At 41.0% G+C, this 18,317-nt stretch overlaps 1 protein-coding gene across 2 annotated transcripts in view; it reads right to left on the bottom strand.

Annotated features, from left to right (window-relative positions):
- Nucleotides 1-18,317, bottom strand: part of UEVLD (UEV and lactate/malate dehyrogenase domains) — a 346,003-nt gene that overhangs the window by 193,434 nt on the left and 134,252 nt on the right. For both annotated transcript variants that reach the window (XR_013608720.1, XM_078681085.1), the window contains exons 6-7: nucleotides 8,104-8,237; nucleotides 6,288-6,396 (exon numbers count right to left, since the gene is read on the bottom strand). Coding sequence is in view for 1 of the 2 variants with exons in the window: in XM_078681085.1 (XP_078537211.1) it covers nucleotides 6,288-6,396; nucleotides 8,104-8,237 (243 nt within the window). In the remaining variant the exon portion in view is untranslated. The remainder of the gene's footprint in view (nucleotides 1-6,287; nucleotides 6,397-8,103; nucleotides 8,238-18,317) is intronic.

Raw genomic sequence — 18,317 nt, 5'->3', positions numbered from 1 at the left:
GACGAGAGTAAAAGAGGCACGAGAGGGAAAAACAAGCTCATAAAATAGAAGAAGGAAGAGGAAGATGGGAAAATTGTCACAAAAAGAGAAAGCAGGGGGTGAGATAAAAGGGCATGGAGTGTTTCGTAGCAGATTGGACATGAGGTGCATTCAAGAATACGCAGCATCGGTATTCACTCCCCAACATTTAATAGGACCGGCTTTGGGTTTCTGAGCCGAGCTGTGGGCACCGGCACTCATTCTTTCACAAATGAATTACTGCCCTAACTTATTGGAGTAAACTTCAGCCTTGGCTGATATTCGCCTGAAATGGAGATATTCAGATTTGGCTGCCTAGTTTGCTGAGCCAGTGTCTGTCATGCTTCTGCTGTAATGGACACTATAGAGAGAGAAAAGGTAAAGAATCATTGGTAGAGATAAATTTGATCATACTGCAGAGTAGTGAGTGCAGAGTGCTGTGTGCTGTTGAGTGCAGAGTGCTGTGTGCTGTTGAGTGCAGAGTGCTGTGTATTGGCAATGAAAATGACAATGCCATTTATTTATGATTTAAAGAAAAAAAAAGAAATGTCATGAGCAATGCCAATAGCTCTACCTTTAATGATGCCGAGACCATTGCATTGTAAATGCTTGTTATATAATGGAACCACAATACTTCCTATCCAAGAAGGTAGGATAATCTCATATGTGTATGTATTGTATTGTACATGTATTGCGATTTATATAGCGCACGTATCACCCGTAGGCATCAAGGCGCTTGCCTTGGGAACCCGTCCTGGTATTCCCCTGTGAGATAGCCCCAGCAGGGTATCCACAAGGTGAAAGCCAGGCATCCTGCCGCGAGGGGCCGTAGTGGAGATTAAGCAAGCTATTGCCCAGAGTCGCAGAGTGTGAACCCATGAGTCAAGTAGGCACCGGAACGAGAATTATCGAGTCCATGGAATTTTTGAGCCCAAGACCCGGCGAGGCGGGGAATTGAACCCTGGTCCAGGACCGATCTCAGCTTCTGGGTCTGCCGCCTCTAACCCCTGAGCCACACTTCTCCACTATGCATAGCAATATGAGAATACTGGACCAAAGAATTGAGCCGATGCAGATCATTCTTGATTGATTACAGCTATCGGAAGATCATCAGGGCCCATCGGATCTGTATACCTTTCCCCTTTAATGAAACTCTCTTTTTCTTTACAAGAAGGGGGGGGCCGTAGTCACTCCCCACGTGTAACTCCTTAAATACCTCTAACTTGGACCTGGACATTATATTTGGAGCATATAGCTGTGAGATGTATTGGGTTGATTCTGCATCAGATATTAAAATGGCTTTTGCCTTAACTCTACTGTCACAATATTTGGCTATTAGAGCAAAATATTTGCGCAAATCAATAGACTGTGCAACCCCCCTTAGTTTAATCCAGTTTAAATCCTTCACCTCTCAACGTTCAGACGCCTGCATTCTAATTCTTATCTGCTTTAATCTACTAATTTCCGACTGCCTAATCAAAGAAGATTGCTTAAATTGTTCCCTTACTAGGGCATTTATCTGCTGATTTAACATTTTTACCGCTCCCGAATTAGCCGCAGGTTGCTTAGTGCCTCTGACCTGTTAATTCCTTCAGCAAGATCTTAATAAGAGGGTTTTTTTTAAAACCAGGGAATTGGATTTTCCTGTATAGGACCACAGCTAATGTTTTCAACCAGCCTCCCTAAGCATATAATGCTTTTATTGGACCACCAAAAAGTGAGCCCAACTTTCTTATGAACAGGGTGGGTTTGCTCTGCCTGATTTCAAGCTGTACGTTTTAAGCAGCACAACTTCAGCATAATAGGGGTCAAAATTAACAACAATCTTCTGGAGGGTGCTTAAAAAGTCTGAATTTCAACCTTTGTTTCAATTCCATCAGACAGGCATAAGCGTACCCTATTTGGTAAACATGATGATAAAGGTATTTAAATGGAGACTGTTGGGAAAATGCCCATATTATTCTATAGCGCCACTGTCCGCATTCCCTTATTTTTATAAGCTCAGTGCAAGAGCATCAGTTACAAGGTCAATACAAGGTGAATGTGAAGAGATAGGCCACTTGTTTGAGAATGGAATGTTTTTTGTATTTGAGAGTGCATAGGAGCGTTTTGGAATTCAGTGGTGTGAATTTTTGAACTATGTAGGACAGGTAACAATAGCAAGCCAGACATTGGATGATATCCTTGCTCACCACCTTAAAGATAATTTGGTATCACAGACACAGGGAGTCCATGCAATGTCTCTCCTAATCATGACACTAGTGAGTGATAGCCCAAATATGCAATTGGCTCTAAAAGCTGCATGGGATATAGACCGTTAGTCACTGTTGATAGTAGCTGCATGGGATAGTGTATGCTAAGAATATATTGGGCAATGTGCAATTTAAACTTGTACAATGTAATCTCCTCCACAAAATATACATTACCCTAGTGATACATTAAGATCTAGACATTGCTTGGGGGCTTTTGCCCTAGATGCTAAGAAGTAATGGCTGCATTTACATATATGACATGGTCATGCCCGATCATACTTGAATATTGGAAAGAGGTGGTGCCTCAGCAGAATGCTCAATCTTGAATTTTTGGTAGCAATATAAAACACTGTAAACTGGTTCTTCACCTGAGACCTTGTAAAGGAAGGATGCAATACAAATGTGTGTCCCTGCATTTTTTCCTGACTCACCACAGAATTGCCACCCAATGGTGCAAGAGACTGGTCCGCAGGTCAGTCTGTGGTGTAAGTATGTGATGAGGTGGGCAGAGGCTGGTGAGCTAAAAGTGTTGAAAACTATGAGTGATACTGAACTAAATGAGGTATTACATAATTGTCAAGAACAGAATATGATTTGTATCAATAAAGTGTGAATTGATATATATGGGGTTGATGGTATTTAGGCATGATGTCTGCCTCTTGCTAGCTTGATCACTGTTACTCCCTTGACTTATGAACCTGCACTGCACCAATTTGTGGTTTGGTACTTGCCTTCTGTATTAGGACAAATAGATAATATTTTTTAAAAAGCCGATGGCTCTAAAGCAGCAAAGTGACCACAATTGGCCACTGCACAGGAGCCTTAAATGGAACATGGCATCTGTGCCACGTCTGCACTTGAGCCCCAAACAGGTCTTTGCACATTGTGCAAGGAGGCTATGGCACATGAACTTCAAAAGGCCACAGCACCTTAGGCTTACATAGAGACTGTGTCACATTAGTCTTTAAGGGCCATCTTTCACAAAAAGTACCATGGCACATGTGCCTTAAATGGGGCATACCGCATGATATTTAATGGGACCATGGGCCATAAGTCTTTAAGAGGTCAAGAATCATCCACAAAAGAAATTGGCGGGTTCATCAATTTTACAAACGCTATAAAAGTATCATAGCACATCTGCCTTGAAGTGGCAATTGCATAGCCACTTTTAATGTGTCATGGCATGACCATCTTAAAGGAACTATTGAAATTAACCATAAAGGGAACAGGGCACTAACAATTTTAAAAGGACCATGGAATAAAAAAAACTGACCATGAAACAACAAGTTAACACAGTCATCTCCTTCTGCTTCCACACACTTCACATGCTCTGCAGAATCTTCAGATGGAGCCCAACCAACACCAGAAAGACTGTCACTCAGGCACTCGTCACCAGCCGCCTCGACTACGGCAATGCCCTCAGAAGACTCCTGATCATACAGAACACTGCTGCTAGATTCATCCTGGACCTCCCCAAACCAACCTACATTGCCCTCCATCTCAAGATGCTACTTCAAGATCCTCACGCCCAACTACAAAGCTCTCCACGACCTAGGACCAGTCTACCTCAACCATCGACTGAACTTCCACCAACCAACTAGACACCTACGCTTCTCTTCTCTCGCCCTCACACCCCCCTGCATCCGCCACCCTCGCAGCAGTGGCTGCTGCATCTCCTACATCGCAGCCAAGACCAGAAATGATCTCTCCCCCATCTCCGTACAGCCCTCTCGCTGACAGACTTCAGAAAGAGACTCAATACCTGTTGCTCTGGCAGAAACACAGTGCCCAGATACCCCCAGGGGTGACAGTGTGTGTTTTACAAATGCGGATGATTGATTGCAGACAACCCATAATAATCAGCTTGTGAAAGAGCAAGTCAGTGTAAGTCTAACTTCCACATCATGATTAAGTAGCCTAAGAGCCTGATTTATAGTCTGACGTACAGTACTCAGTCTGTCAGCGAGATAGAGGATATGACCTCAATCATCCTCACAGACTATCGGCCATCCAATTCAGAGATGACCACCAGTGCAGCTGTTATCTAGATTTTTAATGAACTTGTTGTCGCTGTGCCAAGTTTGGGAGGGGGGGAAATTATTTCTTTTTCCTGTGAGTTTAAGATCCGCCCAACTTTAAATGAAGCGGGTGGCCCAAGGGTTTGGCAGACAGAGCACTTTGTTGAATTTGAGATGGGGTACCCAGTTCACCAAACTCTAAATCTGGTCCTTAGACTTCTGCCAGTACCAAGCATTATGGTGGACAATAGTGGCCTTCAGACATAGCCATCTATGTCAGCACAGGCAAACTAATGAAATTATGTAAGATATAGCTACACAAAATTAATAGCAAAGAGCAATTAGTGCACCAGACATGTACTGTTACTAAAGGTATGTTATTAGGTCAAAGCAATGAAAGGTGGATTTGCAAGAAACCAAAATATTTCCAAACAGATTAAAAAGAAAACTAAGCACTGAAGCCTAATCCTCTAAAAACTTTGTTTGAGCCGGTCTTCCAACAGTGACATCACTAAAGCAAAGTTGACTGCATGTTGCTTGAATGCTGCTTATATGTTATGAATGAAAGTATTGGTGACAAAATGGTAAAATGTTTTGCTTAACTGCGTCTTTGCCATGCAGATTGGACGTTATTGAAAGATGTGGCAATCTATAACTGGGATTAAAGAAGACTACATTCATGGATTGTTCTCTAGGTGTCATCACAACACAATCCTTGGATGAACCTGTGGTACATTCCCCAACTCATAACTCCCTCCTCCATATCTTGATAAATAATAAATTCACCTGCACTGATTTTGTCGATTGATGAAGTCTTAATATGGATCAGGTTGTTTGAAAGTTCAGTAACAAACTATGATTAGAAAAGAACAGTCTTCAAGCCATGATTTTGACATTCTTGGCAACCATTGCCATACAAATCATAGGTGTCATACATAAACTTTATTTTTCCTCAGGCAGTTGAACAGTAACCATCCATTCTTTCATTTAAGTTTTCACAAATGATTTGTTGGTATTATGATTAACACCAAACTAGACTATGCAAATGCAGTATTGGGGAGACTACCTAAGTTCCAAATTGAATGGATGCAGTAGGTAGAGAATGATATTGCCTGCCTGGTCCTTAGACTCCGACAGTAGGATGGCGATTCGACTGGCTGCAAACAAACTACTTTGGTGTCCATAGGCAAAAGGATTATGTTCAATACTCTATGGCATGTTTACAAATGTGTGTCTGGAACAGCTGCACCATTTCTTTGGGGAACAATCACCCACAATAGGGCTACTAAGTCTCTTCAATCAGTCTTGCTTTGCAGACTTACAGGTCAAAAATGAGAAGGAGGTTGGAGGTTCACTGAATGCGACCCTGGTATGTAGAAATCCGTGCCCCAAGATGCTAGGGAAACCATTCCCTCCAGAAACAATTAACGACTATATTATTCCATTGTAATTCAGTTTTGTTCACCAAGCATAGCTTCTTCACTCTTGGCACTGTTTGAGCTTTACTTTATTTTAATATGCTCTTATTATTTTTGAGTAGGAAATGTAGAGAAAAACTATTTCACAAAGAGTGTCAAAGTTAATAAATAAATAAAATTATTAGGCCAGATTTTTGTATTGCCTAATTGTAACAAAGATAATAACAGCCTTTTCACCAACTTTTAATTTTCAAGTTTGACTATAGGGGTGCAGCGTACGTTGTATGATAGATCATATACACCTATCAGTACACTTTAACTAGAAAGTAAAATTATTATGAAAATGTTATGTCTCTCTCCCTTTTCCCCACTTCCATGTGTGCTTTGTTACCAGGTGAATACAATTTTTTTGTTTCCCAATCGGCGAATAAAGTATTGAAAAATCAAGTCTTGATAGAGAGGAGGGAGATCTGATAAATAGGCAAATTGTTTTTCCAGTTAGTGTCCCATTTGGGGGTTACCATAAAAAGTGATTCATGAAGACAAGTCATATATTTAATTGGGCCACATCATGCAAGTACCTCTGCTTATCTCCAAATTAGGCAAATGAAAAATGTCCAAGTCCATAGCTCCTCCTCCTTTGGTCGACCCTTCTGAGAGATCGAGAAGTACAATCTGTTCTTCAAAACCCTGTACAATGAAAAAAAGAAATCATATTTGGCTTCTGATGGATAATAAGCCTTATTAAAAGAGTAATGCTTTTCACCTGGAGGTAGAACCAACAAAGTCTTAGCTTGCAGTGGTGCAGGTGATGATTATAACCCTAGTATAAGGAAAGTTTCATGATGAGCAAAAACATGTACGGTCATGTTCTCTGAACTACACAATAAATATTTGAATTCTGTGGACAAAACTTGGACTTAGATCCAACAATTGAATGAGAAATGCAGAGTAACATTGATATACTTGCTTTCAGATTCTGCCAGGATTTATTTGTATTTAGTATCTGTGAAATTGAAGACTCCTGATAGAAGTACTGTACTTAGCATTAAGTGGTATATTTAAACATTCAAGGTAGCTACAGAGAAAGAGCGAGGGAAGATTGAATATACATGGTACATTAAACCTGTATATTGAACTGGAGAGACACACATATTGAGACATGGATCCAAGAATTTAAATATACTGTTCCGGTGCACAAAGAGCATAAGAGGCAGCTGGTGAAAATCAAATTGTGTTTTTCAGTACAGTCAAAACCTGGCTTAATATTTATAATTCAATACAAAATAGCTCAAAGGATAAAAAGCAATTTACATTTTGTTAGACTTGGCCTATTTTACTCTACATTACAAACCTCAATTTTTCAATTTATAAACATTGGAGGGAAAAAAATTGGTTGGGGCTACTAAAGTGGTATTTTTTTCCAGAGACTGATTAATGATTAGCCACAGTGGATAATGCCCACAATAGGAGTTAATATTACAGATAAAATAGATTTGTAGAAAGTTAACAAAGAAATGTATGCAGCAGCTGCATGACTGAACACTTTTTCAGCATTTCTTCATTAATAACAGGAGAACTACAAAGAGTTGAAAATTTACAAGCAGAACAATCTATTCTCGTGCAACTCTGAATCACAGAGGGTTTGTTTTCATCAACAATGGAAACTAAAGCAGCCTTCTTTGATTCAATTTGATACATTCCACAGGATATGTAGAGCAAGTGAACTAGCAATAAAATGTGATGCAAACACATTTGTAATAACGTTTACCATAAAATGGATAACACATGAGATTAAACAAGCAAGTAGGTAGGTAGCATAGGAGGACATTTAGATGTGGATTGACTTGTGAATTAAGAGCAAAAAAGAATGAATAAGTGTTTGTTTCTCTGATGATAAAAACATTCAGAGTTTTATCAGTATAATTTCAATGAACTCAGTCCATGTGCTGTGCATCTCCAATTATAGAGGCTCTAAGCTGAAGTTCAAAATCAGTCTTCCCACTTTGAGCAGTGAGGATTAGTCAGATCTACTGCAACACTGCCTTCCCATTAAAGAAACTTAAATCCAGTCATAAGCGATGCCTGCCACCTGGTAAGGAAAAGAATGATTTTGAAAGTTCAAACGTTTTCTTACTCTTATATTAAAACAAACAGAAAGATCAAGTGGTGAGACATTTTAGGCAAAATACAAATTTGACTGAGGTTGCTCTTTCAAATTTCCAAATTATTGTTTATGTACATATTCCTTACCATTCCCCATAAGATGCTTCTTTAAAAATGTTAAGAATGGCCATATGGAAGCTTTTATTACTCATTGCATTACATTAGCTTAAGGGAACATCCGTATTTGTACAAAGACAAAATTAAATCTTTTTTTATGAATACATTGTATACCTTAGCTAAGATTGCCATCACACAAGCTATGCCTAGATCTCCTCCTCCGATCACTGTAATTTTTTTAACTTCAACATTTTTGTGGTCGCCCATTGCTGCTTGGCTCTTGGAGTTCACATCAATGTCTGATACGCCTTGGGAAAAACAAGAAAATACCATTCAAGTACTTATAACATAATTAGCACAGCATTCTGTTTTGCTGAGAAAGGACAAAAAACTGATCTTCAATCAGATAATATCCTCTCCCTCTTTGATCAAGATTATTTATATCATCTTGTACAGTCTGTTCTCATGTTATGCAATAATCCTTAGCTTTCTTGCTAGGTTTGTACGCTACATATACCACTGTATACATACATATATACTGGTAAGGTATATTCATAGGCAAGTTCACATGATCTTGATTTGGCAACCATCTTTGCCAAATCAAGACCATCCCCAAAAAATTATATTTCCTGTGCTCAAATTGCTGACACCAAACAGAGTGAAATGATGTTGACAGCACACAGGAAATGTATTCTTGAGGTGAAGTTTATTAGAGGAAAAGGGAGAGCTGTCCCAGCAGACAGGAGGACACAAGAGCAATAACTGTCTCTCAGAGAACGCTTCAAAGGGAACATTCTCAGTGACATGGAATTGTTCCATGTTACGCAATGCACATCACCACACCTTCCCTCTTTAACAGGAAGAACAACAAATGATAAATACAATAAGAGGAGAATGCAACACATGTGGAGTCACAAGAAAAGTACAAGAAGATTAAACATAATCTCGTAGTTTTTTAGGTCTGACAGCAACACATGTGGAGTCACAAGAGAAGTACAAGAAGATTAAACATAATCTCATAGTTTGTTAGGTCTGACAGACACTCTGGTACTTTTCCTAACCTCATTCCCCTCTGAAGCATTCTTCAAACTAACACTATTAGGAGAGCCAGAGGGATCTTTGGCAATCTGAGAGGTGCACCACCAATTGCCATTCCATTGGTCAATTTAACAGCATTCTTACGAGTATCTACTACTTGCTGAGAATCTGAAAACTTAGAAAGACCCTTTCTAACTGAAACAGGATTCTTAACCTTGATCCAATCTCCAATCTGGATGTCGTGGGAAACTTTCTTTCCAGGCTTTGCATATTTAGAACACACATCAGAGGATTTTCTGTGAGCAGCATCCCACATACTGCTCATGTTGCCCCCCCTCACAAAAATTTCTTACCATCCAGAAAGGATATACTCGTGAGCAAGCTTTTCTCCCTCTCATGAGTTCGAATGGAGTATAATTGGTAGCAGAATGAGGGGAAGTGCGGTAGGACCATACAAGATCTTTGACTGCTTTAAATACACAACTTCTAGACTTGAAAGCAGCTTGAACACACTCCACAATAACTCTGTTAAATCTTTCAGTCTTGCCATTGCTTTGCGGATGATAGAGAGGAGTTCTGGTGTGTTTGATACCACACGACCTCAAAAAGGAGTTCATTTCATGAGAGATGAATTGAACTCCGTTATCGGTTAAGATCTCCTCTGGATAACCTTCTCTCAAAAATATACTTTTCAAGCAATCAATGACACTTTTAGAATTTGGTATACTAATTGGTTCAACTTCGACCCACCTTGACAAATGATCAATGAGGACCAAAAAAGTATTTGGAGTTGTTGGGAAGAACATGGAATGGTCCCAGAAAGTCCATTCCCAACTTCTGCCAAGCACGACCAGGAACAGAAACCTTAGATTCTACAAGGCCTTCCAACACTAATACCTTGTCACTGGCATTACAACGTGAACATAGTCTGACAATCCCATCTATCTGAGAGTCCATTTTTGGCCACCAGAAGTCAGATCTCACTTTTCTTTTAGTAATAGTAGCACCGAGATGACCAGAATGTGCTGCCAAAATAATTTTTTCTCTAAAATATGATGGAGGAACTAATTTGTCACCACGAACAATTATACCATTCTCCATTGAAAGCTCAGTATTAATTTTCCAAAACATTTGGAGATCGGGAGAAAGACATTTCTCTTTCGGCCACCCCTTTTTAATAAGAGAGGAAACTTCTTTAAGAATCACATCATCACTTAGTGCTTTGATCCAATCATCCTCTAGAAAAGAAATGGACTCTTGACAGACATTAGCAACAAAACACTCTTCTACCTCAGTCTCCCAATCTTGTTCATCACTGTCGGTTATGGGAAGCCTAGAGAGGCAGTCAGCTCTGCTGTTTCTTCCCCCTGGTATGTATTCCACGCTAAAAGAGAATTCAAGTAATTTCGTGGACAACCTTGCTAAACGAGCTGTCGTGCGTTTGACATTTTTTCCATTTAAAATATCAACCAAAGGTCGATGATCCGTTCTGAAAACGAAAGACCTGCCCCACAAATATGATTTGAATTTCTCCACACTCCATGTGCAGGCTAAAAGTTCTTTTTCAATGACGGAATATTTCCGTTCAACAGGACGGAGAGTGCGAGAGGCAAAGCCAATTGTATATTCCTTCCCGCCAGAACATTGAGAAAGAACTGCACCCAAACCGTACTCACATGCATCAACCGTGACAAAAGTTTGTCTTCCTTCAACAAATGCTTGTAAAGCTGGAGCTGAAAGTATATGATCCTTGATAATCTGGAAACCTTTTTTGCATTCTTCTGACCACTCGAAGGCAGCCCCTTTCTTTAGTAAAGACCTGAAGCATTCAGTAGTTTTTGCAAAACCCTTCATGAACTTTGCATAAAACTCACACAAACCGAGGAAAGACAAGAGTTGTTCTCCGTTTTGAGAAGCCGGTGCCTCAATAATGCTCTTAACTAAACTAGGCCTAGGTTTAATACCTTTTTCCGAAATGATATGTCCTAAATACTCTATTTCTTTGGTTTTGAAAATACATTTACTTTTCTGCAGTGTTAAACCTCTATTCTCCAGAACTTTGAAAACTTCACTAATTGCTTGGTTGTGCTCACTCTCTGTTTTTAGTAAAGATGAGAATGTCATCCTGGAAAACAACAACATTGGGATTGTGAGCAAACATTTCTGACATGAGTCTTTGAAAGACTGCTGCAGCTGACGCTAGTCCAAAAGGGAGACGACAGAATTGAAAGACACCATCTGGAGTGACAAAGGCAGTGAGATGTCTGGATTGAGGGTGCAGCTCTACTTGGTGATAGGCTGCTCTAAGATCAAGTTTCGTAAACCACGAAGATGATCCCACTTTGGCAATGAGGTCTTCAATTCGTGGTAGAGGAAAACCATCGACCCAAATGGCTTCATTGAGGGTGCGTAAGTCAACACACATTCTCAAATCGCCTGACCTCTTCTTGGCTAAGACAATGGGGGAAAGCCATAGGGTGGATTCAACTTTTTCAATGATCCCTTGATCACACAGAGTTTTCAGATGTTTGGACAAATCACTTCTGATGCTCAAAGGAACATTGCGCAACTTATGCTTGGTAGGAACGGCATTGTCTTTGACTCTGATGGAATGCTGAAAGTTGGTGATTTTACCAAGGCGATCTTCAAAAATGTTACTAAATTTTTGTTCGCAATCATTGTGGACAAAAGTACCGGATGTAGAGTTAGATATTATAGTGGCAGAGATATCTTTTTCAATCTGTTTGTCAATGAATACTGGATTAGCTAGTCCTGGTTTAATGGTTAAACCAATTTCAGCTTGATGGATGAGACCAAGGACATTAATTCCTTTTTTGGCTACATACACTTTACCTTTGATGGTTACTCCTAAAACAATAATATTAGTCCAGAAATATCCAAGTAGATTAATCCTGCTACCTTCAAATGCTACAGTAAGAATATCTGGGGGCAGTAAACTTTTGTCGGACCAAAACTTGGTGTATTTATCTTGTGATATGATGGTGATGCGTGCACCAGTGTCAACTAGCAATTGAACATGATCTTTCCCAATGACAACATCAACCTCGGGATCAGAGATATGTTGGGGATCTCTTTTACCTTGGGAATCTTGAACTACCACGACATATTCCTGATGCATGACATCTTCATGTGAAAGATCATCTTCATTTGAAAAATAGTCACCATTATCATTAGTACCATCATCGTTAATGACACATCGAATATTTCCCCTTACACTTCCTCTCCTGCCTCTCATGCATATCTTAGCAAAATGTCCCATTTTGCCACATTGACCACATTGTTGATTGATGGCGGGGCAATTCTTAACTAAGAAACGTGAAAAGAAGAACCACATCTATAACAAAACATTCTAGATTCAAATTGTCTGAATCTGCCACCCCTAGATATGTTGGGCCTTCTGAAATTACCACGTGGCACAAAAGGAATTTTAGATGTGGGAGTACTAGAAACAGCGCCAGAAACTGTGGTGTTGGATAAAGCTGTTTCCAAATGTTTTACATCATCCATGGAGGTTTCTATACTTTTCGCTATGTCAACTGCTTTATCTAATGTGGGATCTTTGCACGTAAGTAACTTCTTCTGTATTTCTTTGCAATAACACCGAGCAACAAGTTGGTCCCTAATGAGCTGAGATGTGAAATTATCAAATTCGCAATTTGCTGCTAGCATTTTTAAAGCGGTTATAAAGGTATCAATATTCTCATCACTTTTTTGTGTTCTTGTGAAAAACTTATATCTATGTACAACCAAATTTTTAGTTTTAGTAAAGTATTTTTCTAATTTTGCTATAGCTATTTCAAAGTCATCAGGATCCTGACCTTCAGGTGGATCATATGGAGGTAAATGATCAAAGACGTTTTGACCTTCGACCCCCAAATGGTAATACATAAGATTCTTCTTTCTTTCTGGTCTATATCTTTGGCCATCGATAGCCCCTAAGTAGGCCATGAAAGATCTAATCCATAACTTCCATTCCAACGGGGGATCCCCAGGTACCTGTAAAAATGGTGAAGGTGGAGTAACACTTTGCATATTGTGATAAATAGAATATTAATAAGTAAGATAAATTTGCTTTAAGAATAATACATGAAAATAATATGTAATGCGATTTTTTTTTTTTTTGCTTAAACATTTTTTGCGTTGTTTGAGAGGGAATAGCAAAAATATAATGTACTTTTAAAGTACTTAGAGTTTAATTCTTGAGAATTGTGTGCATATCACAGAAGTAATATGCTGCAAAGATTGTGTGTGTATCACAGAGGTAATACACTGCTAAGTTGTGTGTGTATCACAGAGGAAAAAGAAAAATGTTGATTTCAGGTTAAGTTCGAATTTCTGTCACTAGATGGCAGTGTGGTGTAAGATCCGAGAAGATTAGTAAACTTGTTCAAATCTACCAACGCTGCACTTTCATAGCGTGAAAAGAAATGTTTGACAAACACGTGTGGATGCTGTGTGTGTCAGCGCAGCGTTACAGATGTCATCTAATATAATGAGCAATTTGAAGGAAGATGTCGTTTCAAAACGTAGGTTGCGCAAAAATTAACTTGCTGCGTGTGATTTTCATTAATGGTAAAAACGATGAAATTAGATAAGTTTCTGATGTGCGCAAGCGTGTGAAATAGCTTGGCGCTGCTTGCCGTTATTGAAATCGGTTGTTATGGATACTTGGAATCCACAAATGGCTTGAAGTACGTCAATGTGCTAGGACGTGCCTGTAATTGGTTGAGAGTGCACGGGAGGCAGTCACGTCACTCATTGGATGTTCGGCCACGTCATCACAACGATGGAGGCAGCGCCGGTAGAAGATCCCTTCGGCTCCGTGAAATACGGTGAGAAAGAGAACGCATTGGGTACTTTTCCTGGAATGTTTCTTTGGTACCGTGCGTTTTCTAGACGGAGCGCTTTCTGAAGAGGGAAATTTTTCGGACAAATAAGTAGTCTTAGTGAGATTTTCCCCCCCCTTTTTTTTTTTTAAGATATGAAAAATAGTAGACTGTGACAAAGTAGTCCGTGTTGTTAAAATTAGTTAATTGGGCACGGCTCTCCCGACTAAATCTTTGTGATAGATGTAAAGGTGGTACTCACAGCTTTGCGTTGTCAGTTGGAGTATCAGGGTGATAGTGGGGTGGGGGAAAAAAAAAAAGTTCTTCTTGGTGAGTGTCCGAGGGGTTGTAGAGTAGATCCCGTCCTCAGTCGCCAGTGAAATGATGTTGACAGCACACAGGAAATGTATTCTTGAGGTGAAGTTTATTAGAGGAAAAGGGAGAGCCGTCCCAGCAGACAGGAGGACACAAGAGCAATAACTGTCTCTCAGAGAACGCTTCAAAGGGAACATTCTCAGTGACATGGAATTGTTCCATGTTACGCAATGCACATCACCACACAGAGGATTGATACTTTCTGCAACACTGAACAAAACAGCCATTTAAATGTCTCCTGGATAGGTATGAGGTAGCAGGCTTGCTTGGCAGCTCCTCTATATTCATCTACTGCCCTGAATACTCTTCTTACTACCATGATTGGAATAAAGTAAGGCTTGAAACTAAAAGGCAAATGTGTGCCAACAATAACTGTACACTCTAGAGCATTATCCAACATTATTGCAAACAGTGGGAACAGGGAAAGGTGTTGCCAAATATTCTCTCACATAGAGATATGTTTTTTAAATCCCACAAAATGTACCACAGTGTTCTTTAGTGTTTGCATCTTAGGGTTCCCACATAAAGCGCTTCAACTAGATTTCAAAGCAGTGAACCCTTCAATATACTACTCTTTTGGGCATCTGAAGCTGGTAAAAGGTTGACAAAACTATTCTGTGATAACAACCGTAACCATAAGAGTCCACCTCTGCAGCATGTGTATCATTACCCTAGCACACAATTGAAGCCCACATGTACTTGTAGGTACTGTGCAACATTCATCAATCTCTCTCCAACCAGCCACAGCTTACCTGACAGGGAAAGTTAAGTCCATGCTCCAGGATTTACATTCCTCCTTGTTATGGCATATAAGTCTCTAGGCACACCTACGTTTACCATGGACCAGCATCGCTAGAGCAGACCTTGTGCTATGGAATGTAAGCCAATACTTGCTAGACTCCAACAATTTCAAAACTGAACCTTTTTCATTATTACATTTTAAAATGTTGTTTTTAATGAAACTTGAGTTAGTAGATCAACATTAGTTTAGCACATTGCTTTTGGCTCCCTTAAATATCTCCCTTTTATAATTTGGGGAACAGTGACCGCACTTTATACTCTACAGATTTGTTTCTTCCTCCCCTTCACCTCTCGAAAGGCAGGTGGCTGATGGCAGTGGAGGAATCTTGCTCTCATAGGTCTCACAATTACCCAATGACATGTTCAATCTCTGTTCTCATGCTAGCTTCATCGTCCACGAAAGGACACATGGAAGTCTCAAGTTTCCCGCTCTAAGATCATTTTACATAAACTTCACCTTATACTAGAAATGCTTTATAGATTCCATTCCACAATTCTGAAATTATCCATGGTTCTGCTCAATTTTGGACAAAGGAATGGGCTACACAATATCAGGGAGCAAAAAGAAGGGGGGTTATGACCTGTGGGAATAAATTGCCAGACAACTCAACCAGAAAACATATTAATTGCTCACTGGTATGGTATAAAATCCCAAAATATTATTTATTAGCCTTATTTTAAAGCGAAAGTCCATATCTCCAGGGTTGGTGAAGAAAGCAGTGCAACGGCATGCAACAAAATAAACAAGACATCTACTACAAAAGACAACAATAGACAAAATAAGTTAAATGATACAATACAAACAAAAATATATATACGCAAAAATCCCTAAACAGTGGGAAGACTCTCTCTTGCACAATCTTAACATACATATGTATGGCTGCGAAATCTCGACATCAGACTCCGTCCATATTAGAGGTATTCAATTGGTGAGACACTTGTGAGGGAACATCCTGCTTTCATAAAAAAAGTTTTGCGTCCCATATATTTATACAAGAAGATTTTACATTTTTATCGGACTTCACCAATATCAGGGAGTTCTACAGTTTTCTGATCTAAGCAAAGCCATGACACTATACAGACAAGAAAAGAGCTGAAAGATATTAGAATAGTTTTGGTGAGCTATCAATCCACAAAGCAAGCATGCATCAGTATATCATGCCACAAAGTTGTGGGTCTTCAACCAGTCTGAGGCATCAGTTACATTCTTTGATAGTGTGTGGAAGGAGTTACTTCTTGAAAATGAGTTATTTATTTTATATATTTATTCAAAGTTTTCTATAGCGCGAACATTACCCAAAACCTTTGGTGTCAGAGCCCTTTACAGTTCAACAGCATTCAAATTCAGATGATGTATCAATCTTTAACACCTACTACAGGGAATAGGTAATCAAATACCGGTGGCATATTCTAAAACTTACAAATAACATACAATTTAAGATTACTACACATCAACTAGAATTACCGTAATACAAGTAACGTCACACTTACATTTCACAATAAAACAACTACTGAAAATTACTAGGTATCCACAATTGTTGTAGTATATTTAAAATTAACAGAAGGGGTCGGAAATGAGGATGACGGTCAGTGTTGGCAATAGTTAGAAATTTCCATCAAACGCCGTGCATGGAAAACAATGGGAGATATAGACAAGCCCTTTAGTTGTCTACTTAAAAGGGCAAAATACTTAATTTATTCTTGAAATAATTGCCATTCTATTTGCCCCCTTTTCATGTGAATAGCATAGTCACCTTGAACTAATCAATAAATTCAAGAAAGTTAGTGGTAACCAAGTCTCACTGTTATTTTCTTTACAATGCAAAGTGAACGGGACATGTTTATTTTAAACATGATATTAACAAATGAACATTTGAAAACATTCTGAAATAAATATTTTAGAATAGACAATAAAGGATCAAAGGGCCTTGTCCCTTTTTTTTGTTTCTTTTTGGACTGAAGTCCAACAGAAGAAAGATTGCACACTGTATACTCATTTCAACTCCAGGAAGAGGAGGCTGAAGAGTTTATATTCTCTTGTGGTTGTGAATAATGGGGAGCAGCTGGTTCATGTTTCTCAGCATGGGATCGTGCATCTCAACCACTAAGAACTAGGACTGAAAGGTACAGATATTTCGGGGGGGTGAGGGGAGGGGGGGGGAGGATTGGGTTGGCCAGCCAGCAATCATGGCGGACGCGATACGATAGTGCTCCGCTCTCAGAGCCCTAGTTTTCCTGTAACTTATCCTTACGAGGTGCTGCCTACATCCTTGCTGTGTGGGAGCGGAGAGGGGGACGTGGCGTGGGGCTCAGTAGCCCCCAGATTGGTGCTGTGGCAGTGGAGATTTTGCCCTAGCTGAGGTGGAGCGGCCCTGACACGAGAGGAGCGAAACGGTGGACAGCCGTTGGTGAGACCTGCAGCGCGGCCGCAACATCGCTGAGGAAGCCGGACGCTGACGCAGACCCTGGCGCCCCCGGTGTGTCTGAAGGGCTGCGCCTCTTGGGGGATCTTCGGCCTTGTGTTCCTGGGCTACCGGAGGCCATTGCTAGGTGCAGTGAGCCGGGACACGGTCGGGAACAAGAGCCGGGCATGCAACGGCCACCGAGCACCGCCGATGAGGCCTGGACCTGAGGCTTGGGCGGATTGCCAGAATCGCAGCAGGGGGCCTGAACCGGAGAGCGGATTGGTTCTGGTGGGCGCCACGACGGACCCTGCGACGCGCAGGAGACTGGGCCGAGCGCCGCTGGAGGAGTGCGGCTGGGAGCGAAAAGTGCATTGGGCCCAGACGGCCGCTGGTGGGACATACAGTGCGGCCGCAATGTTGCAGAGGAAGCCGGGGAGAGGCGCGAAACGGTGGACAGCCGTTAATGGGACCTGCAGCGCGGCCGTAACATCGCCGGTGTGTCTGCAGGGCAGCGCCACTTGAGGGATCTTCAGCCCTGGGTTCTTGGGTCCAGCCACGGAGTGCTGCTGACAAGACCTGGGCATAAGGCTTGGGCGGACTGTAAGAATCGCTGCGGGGGAGCTCCGGGGACCTGAGTAGGAGAGTAGATTGGTTCTGGCGCCGGCCACGATGGCCCCTGTGGCCCGCCGGAGACTGGGCCCTACCCCGCCGGAAGAGTGAGGCAGACCGGGACTCACAGGTTGGCCCCACCTGCGGTGCTGCCGGCAACTCACGGTGAGGAGCGGGACTCAGGGCGGCTGACGGAGGGCCTGCGGAGGCTCGGGGACACAGAGTGTGGCTGCCCATTCTACGCTGGCCGGCTGGGAGGCGACCCAAATACAGATTCAGGTCCACTATGCAGTGAAAGTGCAGCCTGTGAGCG

The sequence above is a fragment of the Lissotriton helveticus genome, chromosome 3_1, assembly GCF_964261635.1.
Source record: "Lissotriton helveticus chromosome 3_1, aLisHel1.1, whole genome shotgun sequence".
NCBI lineage: Eukaryota > Metazoa > Chordata > Amphibia > Caudata > Salamandridae > Lissotriton > Lissotriton helveticus.
The sequence above is the reverse complement of the archived record's forward strand: the minus strand, read 5'-3'. Positions and strand labels throughout refer to the sequence as shown.